At 38.0% G+C, this 8509-nt stretch overlaps 1 protein-coding gene across 1 annotated transcript; it reads right to left on the bottom strand.

Annotated features, from left to right (window-relative positions):
• Window positions 1-202: 202 nt before the first annotated feature.
• Window positions 203-3040, bottom strand: LOC115420407 (protein GVQW3-like). The gene is given in 4 exon segments (XM_030135643.1): window positions 203-316; window positions 318-568; window positions 571-623; window positions 3006-3040. Coding segments are annotated over 4 exon segments (453 nt in total).
• Window positions 3041-8509: the final 5469 nt, after the last annotated feature.

Below are 8509 nucleotides of genomic sequence, written 5' to 3'. Positions count from 1 at the left end.
TTGGCTAACTGCTTATTTCATTGTGTTGTTCAACTTCTCTCCAATAGTCTGCTATAATATTGTTCACATATCTCACTCCATTCTTCTGTTTCAGGCTTTTGTGTGACAGTGTGTTAGGCCTTGTCATGCAACTTTTGTGTAGCACAGTGATAACAAACATGGAACAAAGAATTTGAAATTCCTTGTTGAGTTGGGGAGGAGCTCAACAGAGTGTCTCAAACTTCTCCTTCTGGTCATCCGACAAAACCTTGGGCACCATCTTGGCACTCACCTTTCGCATCCCCAGCTCCTCCACCGAGATGGTGCGCACTGACTGACTCCCTTTTCAGGCTGAGCTGTTCAATCATCATCCTCACTGTCAATCTGCAGTCACTTTGCACCAGCTGCTTCACTCTCTCAATGTTCTCTTCCCTCTTCATTGTGGAAGGCCGTCCTGACTTGGGGTCATCGTCCACCTCCTCGCAGCCTCTCTTGAAGCATTTGTGCCACTCGAAGACTAGTGGCCACGACATTGCATCTTCTCCGTAAGCCTCACAGAGAAGTTTGAGATACTCTGTTGGGCTCTTCCCAACTTAACAAGAAATTTCAAATTGATTCTCTGCTCCACGTTTGATATCACTGTGCTTCACAAAAGTTGCATGACGAGGCGTCACAGCACTATGTCACACAAAAGCCTGAAACAGAAGAATGGAGTGAGATAAGTGAACAATATTATAGCAGACTATTGGCGAGAAGTTGCGCAACACAATGAAATAAGTGGTTAGTCAATAGGCATTGAGTCATGAGCATGGCTGCCACAGTCTCATTTCTTTTTTTGTTGCACCTCATATCTGATTCCACATTTGGCTTTCACTGTGATCACAATGAGTCAAAACTGAACATCACATCTCTATTCCTGTTAACAAAAGGAGTCTGATGACCTGTGACTGTAAAATAGACATTTTGTCATTTATCATATCCGCATAAAACAAGACATTATCCATCAAAGACTTAATGAGTTACTGGCGACCAAAAGTATCTACTGATCCAAAATGTTCGATAACTTTTTAACCACTAATCCTATTGATACATCTAAACCTTTCTGGTTAAAATGCACTTTCTCAGCTTTTAGAAGGCATCAGATATAACCCATGAGGATGTTCAGAGGCTTAATACACACACAAAAAATGAAATGTCACTGCTGTTGACTATAATCAGGAGTATTACATTTAAATTACTGAAAAAGTCATGTTTTTTATATTAAATCAAGTCTCTTGTGTTGTCTGAAAGTGAAAACCTGAAAAGTCAAGCGTACATGGGGATTCTAAGTTGTGTTAATGCAGCTGTGTTACCTACAATGGACAGCCCTTGAGAAAAAAAAGAGTTTGTCCTCTTGGAATCACTTTGGAGACCCCACGCAGCTTTTAAAACTTGAACTCCGCCATTTTGTTGTTAGTTGAAAGAGTGACAGTGCTTCAGGAACTCCAAGATGTTGGTAATGCCTGTGCTTTTTGGCATCATCTGTGACTTGAACCTGAGCTATCCATCAGACCTGAAGTACACTTTTGAGTTCATACAAAAGATTCTGGTGGAACTTGATCCAAAGCACCTGTCAAACAAAATGCAGGTTCTCAAAAACCAAACTGCTGGAATAAATACAACAACTCCTGATCAGTTTGTGTTCAGTTGCCTGTAGTATGACCTGCAGACTGTGTTGATTTGTTTTTTGAATGATTGATTTCAACTGTTTAGTTAGCTGTGGTTTTGACAGCTGGAGCTTCTTCTTTGTTTAACTGCAAAAATTAAGTTTCAAACTCATGGTGTTTGAGGTTAAGACAAATACTCAGCAGATATGCCCCTGCTGTGGTTGTACTTAATATTTCCAAGATGACAATAAGCAATTTCACTGATTTCTTTTGTTTATCCTCTAAAATGTATTAAAAACAGTTACCTTAAGTACTACATTGTTTAGCAGGTTGCATTTGGAGCCACAGTAGTATTACATTTTTATGTTTGTTAAATTGTTAAATGACAGTGTTTACGGTACGTTTTGGAATGTTTCTCAGTACTGAAGTTGAACTCAATAAAATTGTTGAATTCAGATTTTTTTTTTTTTTTTTTCTATTTAACATCATTAGGAATTTTTAATTAGACAAACTAAGCTCAGCTAATTAAAACAAACTTAATGGTTAAGTTGCTTTTTTTTTTTTTTGGAGTGTAATCAAATAAAAATTATTAGTTGTATTTACTGAACAATGTTTTGTCAAGTGGTTCCACAAAATTTTGTTAAGTAAATGTTAACTACTTTTTGTACAATTTACTTAATAGAGTAAAGTGTATTGTAAAAGAGTACATTAAGTAACTTCTCTCTCTCTCTGTCTCTCGATCTCTTTCTATATATATTCATGCCACTGTGAACGTGTGCTGTGAATAAAGCACTTTATTAAGAGTGTGGGACTCTATCTATCTATCTATCTATCTATCTATCTATCTATCTATCTATCTATCTATCTATCTATCTATCTATCTATCTATCTATCTATCTATCTATCTATCTATCTATCTATCTATCTATCTATCTATCTATCTATCTATCTATCTATCTATCTATCACCCTGTGTATCTATAAAACGGCGTCATTCCCATGCACTCAATTTTGTTTTTGGCTCCTACAAGGATAACTTGATTGATGCCCCAGGTTGCATCTTTTTAACATTATTTAACTTTTCTGCAGAAATATGGTAAATATGCCTTGGTACAGTAATGTTTTGCAGAGTTTGAGACATTGTGATCCAGAGATCCAGTGATCCACGTTTCTTCTTTTTGACAATTTAGAATTTAAATAAGAGTACTAGTAGTGACTCACACCCGTTGATGAGTTCTCCTTTCGTGGCTTATCGGGTGTGACTTCTCCACCGTGACTCACCCTCATTGAGAAATGTTACAACCTGGAGGTCACAGAAGGTGTTTGAACAACAGAACTTTATAATAACTGTGATTACGGGCACATAAAGGAAGTGACTCACCTGACATGTTTACAGCTGTGTTTGCAGTGATTCATTGTTTCCATCTTTAAATAGTTTTTTCCCATCATGTTTATTCCAGTATATATGATATAATTCATTGTTCCAAAGCTTGCTAAGATGGCAGTTAAAGTCTCATTCACTATAATTAGGTAGGAGCTGGAGACTGCTGAGGACGGTTGGTGGACGCTTTCACACCCAAACCAGCTTGTGTTACACTGGGTTTCTTGTCTTTACGAAGACAATTCAATTTGTGTAACGTGAGACTTTTATCAATGCTACTTGCAAAACAGGTTTCTGTTTACTGTCTTTCAGACATTTAAGGAAATACTATTCAGTGAAATAGTCATAAAGATGTGCAGCAAGTGTATGATGTTTCAGAACAGTAGCTTTAAACAGACGCAATTAATATATCACAAACACCACACGGAGAAATATTCATCCAAAAACACAAAGTTTTTGGAAATGAAAGACTGCACAGAGAAAGATGAAGAGGAAAACCTAATCCTCATGAAGAAGAGGTTGTACAGTTGTCTTGATTGTCTTGAAGTTGCTGTGGAGGAATCACTGAGCCTGTTTACATGACCATAAAATGTAATAATCAGATCTGATGCGTTTACATGCACTTAAGAAATGTGATCATTGAAAACCCTGGTTTAGATGCTCCAGTCCATTATCGGATGTCTTTTGGAGTACTTATGTACATAGTGATGGTAGACTCAAACTTCCTGTTATTGTCTTCTGCTCACGTTTGACAATGTAACTTACGTTTTCTACAATGTTAATTGTTTTTACACATGATGTAAAAGGAAATAAATCACATTAACCTGTATCCATGCATGACGACACTGGAGTATTAGGGAGAAATCCAGGTACGTTTATCCAGTTCTCATAATCAGAAACATGTCTGATTAGCTCTTCTGCTATCCGATAAACCATATCAGATTACACTGAAATATCACTTAAATAATCTGAAAACTCCAGAAATCAGATAATGATTGGAGTGTTAGTGTGCATGTAAACGGGCTCACTGACAGCTCTGTCTGGCCAAGTATGTTTAACAAAACTAGTGAGAAGAGATTCAAGATGATGCAGGCATTTTCTAAAACACTAAAAAATATTTGAGTTCTGATTTGCAGAAAAAAAAAAAATCCAAGATGTCTAATGGTAATTACAGAGTAGTTTTTAAAATTGGCGTAACTCAGCTGAGTGGCAGAGTTCACACCACAAATATAACAATAGTGACAGAGAGCAGAAATATTCAGATCCCTTTCATTGTGATTTCAGAGCCAGTCAGACATGTCAGCATGTCACCTGGTTTATCTTTTATTTATCGTAACATAACATGTAACGTAACGTGAACAATTCTGCCAACGTAAACATAAATGTGATTGATTTGGCAATAAAAGTTTCTGAAAATTATAAAATGATCCTAACTTTTGTTCAGTTTACTTGAGTGTGTGTATGTGTGTTGTATGTTGTGTAGGTGTGTGTGTGTGTGTGTGTGGGGGGGGGGGGGGGGGGGGGGGGCATGAAGAACTGAAACACCAGTTGTTTACTGCCAAAACTTTTGGCCGCCACTTCTTGGCTACCCACTCCCCATATTTTTGTTTTCAACCATGTAGACCCTGTTTTCAAAACTGCACCTAAAACTGTAAAAGATAACTTCCTACTGTTTGCAACCTTCTCAAGGCTTTGATGCAAACAATCAGTTAAACACAAGTGTTTTTGGATGTATTCAGACCTACTTAGTTTGGTCTGTTTAATACAGACCAGACTTTGTTTCCCCAGAAAGTCCAGACTTTTTTTTAGGTGTGAATACAAACATGTAAACTCTGATTTGAACCAAACAAGCAGACCCAAGACCACCTAGAAGAGTTGGTCTTGGTCCATTTCCAAATGGACTCTGGGCCAGTTCACTTCTGGTGTGAATATAACTGGCCTCGAGCCAAAACAAACCAAGGAACCATGCCCCTTTTTGTGTGTGACGAGCCACCGTAGCTGCGTGGTATTGTGGGTAATCAAGAAAACTGGAAGTAGCTGAGCCGCACAGGTAGCCAGAGTTAATAGCAGCAGCTATGAGCTGTGGACAGATGTGGAGCAGTGAGGAGAGTGATGTCTCATTACATAGGACCTCCATGTTTGTTTTCATCAACGTCGGCCGTCTCTGATTCACCCCACCCCTGACTTTTCTGTCCAATGCCAGCGCAGATTGTCACATGCGTGCGTCTCTTTACACATTTTGGTCCACTAGCAAAAAGTGTAATGAGAATGCAATCTGACCCAGATGAAAAAAATAAAGTCTGCATTTGATCCAAACCAAATAAGCGGACCAAAGGACATTCCAGGTGTGAATACACTCTTATTCTTCTCCACTACATCCTGGAGGCAATTACAGTATTATTTTAACAAAACTTTTACTTGCATAAGAGTATTGTCACTTAGTGTTAATGCATGTTCCTGTTGTGTATTAATAACATGTGAGTAGTGTATTGGTGCAAAAATAAGCAAAATAAGTGTTATATGTCTTTTTGTCCTCCAACGCCATCTTGTAATGATCTCTCACTGGAGTGAGTAACTATGTTCCTTTTGAGACATTGTGTGTTCAAGCTAATATTTAATGCACTGATGAACAGTTGTTGCCTTTTTTCAGTCTGACCTTCATGGATTAAAAAGGAAAACACATGTTGAATTAAAATTTCTATCTGTACACAGTTTACATCCTACAACATGTGATGGATGATGATTTTTAGGCTAAAGAAACCATATGACACAAACTAAATCAGTGTTTGTAAAAGTCACTGTTTTATCAACTGAAAAACAAAGGAGAAGTATGGACGCAAGGAAAGACAACAAAATTACATGACAACACAGTCATATACGGCGGAAAGACAAAGAGGTAGAAGAGATATTCCAACTGTGAATGTGTTTTAATCAAACAGACTAGAGTGTCCAGGAATGATGCATGTGGTCAGTCTCATTGAAGATGCATGTATATTTTTTCCACTGGATATTTACAACATCAAATTAAACTTCTGTGACAGTGGACTGAATTTCACTTCACTTTTTATGTGCTCAAAGTAGCTCACAAAACAGTACATGGGTATACTTGCTCTCTGGCCAATCAGATTGTGTGGCTAGTGCTGCCTGTTGTGTAACATTCAGCTACCTGCCAGAGTACAGGAAACATGAACAGAGAAAACTAACATGTAAAAGAGCAAAGGGAGTCAAGGCGTTGCATTACTCATGAGTCATGATGTAATTGTAGAAGCCACGTGAGAAGAACAGCAGAGACTCTGCGTCCGATCTGGTTCACCTCACATGGATATCAACACCACAATGAGTCCATATGTGTGCTGTAAACATACCTAAACACAAATTTTGTAGGTTTTTTTTTTTTTTTTTTGCTTGAATTTTCACATTAATTCTTTAACTCTCACTTATACTTAGCATTTATCCAACTATCCACATATCTTTCCTAACTCCTTCTTGAAGCCTCTAACTCTTTCAGTACATTACACAACTTCTTGTAAGCACATGATCTTCTAGAAACCTTTAAATATAATCTTATTTCAATCCTGTGTGTGAATGGATCCATTTGTTTCCATTCAGGGGCTCCCAGAAAACCAAAATGCCTCCATATACTTAAATAGACAACTTGTTTTCCCCAGAGGTTCAGACATGCAGAGGTATCTCCAGGTTCTTCTGATAACCTGAAACACCTGAGAGACAGTTGCATTCTGCAGCCACATGGTGTCATGAGTCGAGTGGCCAACGCATCACTGAGGGATCTGCTTTGACTCAAACTGTCACGACTGTGCTGAAGCTGGATCTAAAAGCCTGCACTGAGACATTCACCCATAAACAACAAAAACCATTTTCATCTTTCAGACATTTTGTCTTTGTTCTTGTTTGAGTAAACTTCTGCTTCACCAAGGGGTTGGTTTGTCTCTGCTACTACTAATAAAAACACACAATGGAAGTATTACCAAAAGCACACTGATAGATGAGTTTGAGTTTTTTGAGCCACATATGGCTCAGGTTTCTATTGCTGCTGTTAAGTGTCCGCTCCATACCACTTGAGTGTCAGATACATGAAAAAAACTGTCCTCTGCATTATACTGGACTACACTGTCCTCATCACAGCATTCTTTTCATCTATGCATTTGTTAGAAACTTTTCGGGTTTGGAGCACTACAAGTTAACATTTTCTTGCTAGAACATACAGTTTGAAGTAAACTGAACTTTGACACCTGGATAAATCAGGTGTTCACTTAACACCCAGAGGTATAAATTAGATGGATCGCTGTCATTGAGTTGATTAGCTCTTTTGGACTTTAGATAAAAGTGTCCAATCCAAATAAGAATGGAACCATAACATTGAAAAATGTATTTAGAAGTATTTTTTTTATTATATTCTTTAAAGTACCGACAGCCCACAGTGGAAGAACCCCACTAAGTTCATGTACATACACAAGTATTACGAATATATTAGTTTTTCTGTTAGATCTTATGGTTTTGGATCCATTTTACTGCTGCACATGTCATCTGAATGCATTCATAAACCACTGTTAGTTTAAAGGGTACCTGTAGTGAATTTAATCGCTAAGAATCACAAAAGATCACGTATAATATTAGCATTTCCATCAGGTAACTTACATCATTGCCCGTTGTCAAGTATGTGCGAGTACTAAGTCACTGCCCTGTTAGTCAGACATGGTCAGAGACATGTTGCCTCCTTCATGGGCTGTTCCAGCATCGGTAGTTATGAAACCTCATTGTTTTGTCTGATTAGCTGGGCTGCGATGGACTGGTCACTGACTTCAAGCAGCAGACAGCAGTCTAAGATGACACATTATTGGCCAGTGCTGGGTTGTGTCTCTAGGACAATGGCGGAGTGCAAAGCTTACGGCAGCACAAACAACAAGCGTGAATGTATGCTTTCCACTTAATCTGCTCACTGACTACTGTTTGTTTACTTGTGCTCATCACCTGGAATCAACAACAGGTACGTCACTTACGGCCAGCAATGGCTGCTCCCCATAGGTTCTGCTCACGCATGTAATTCACGTAATAAAAAGGTCCAGTATGGTACATTTACAGCGATTATTTACTGAATTTGTGCCTCTTTTGCTTATAAGTAATACACAATGCACAATTAATGACATATGCATGACCAGTACAGGTACGCTTTAATACAGAGTAAGGCATCATATACTGGGATTTTCATATGTTTGGAGCATTGCTGTCCTGTGAGAACAAGGGATACACAACATTTTTCTGATCGTGACTAATATCCGATGTTTTTTTCACTAATGGCAGCATCAGATATTTATTTGTCATTTTATTTTAAAGTTTTTTGTTTTTTTTCCATAAATCTATATGTTTGCATTTGCACTAGGCCCAGCAAGTCCTCCTCTGCTGGCCTAAAGAATCAGAATCCCTGGCCTACATTTTCATATTTGTTCCATAAAGATGTATTAAATTATTCCTGTACTATTTTCTTC

Source organism: Sphaeramia orbicularis, chromosome 6 (genome assembly GCF_902148855.1).
Source record: "Sphaeramia orbicularis chromosome 6, fSphaOr1.1, whole genome shotgun sequence".
NCBI classification, from domain to species: Eukaryota; Metazoa; Chordata; class Actinopteri; order Kurtiformes; family Apogonidae; genus Sphaeramia; species Sphaeramia orbicularis.
The sequence above is the reverse complement of the archived record's forward strand: the minus strand, read 5'-3'. Positions and strand labels throughout refer to the sequence as shown.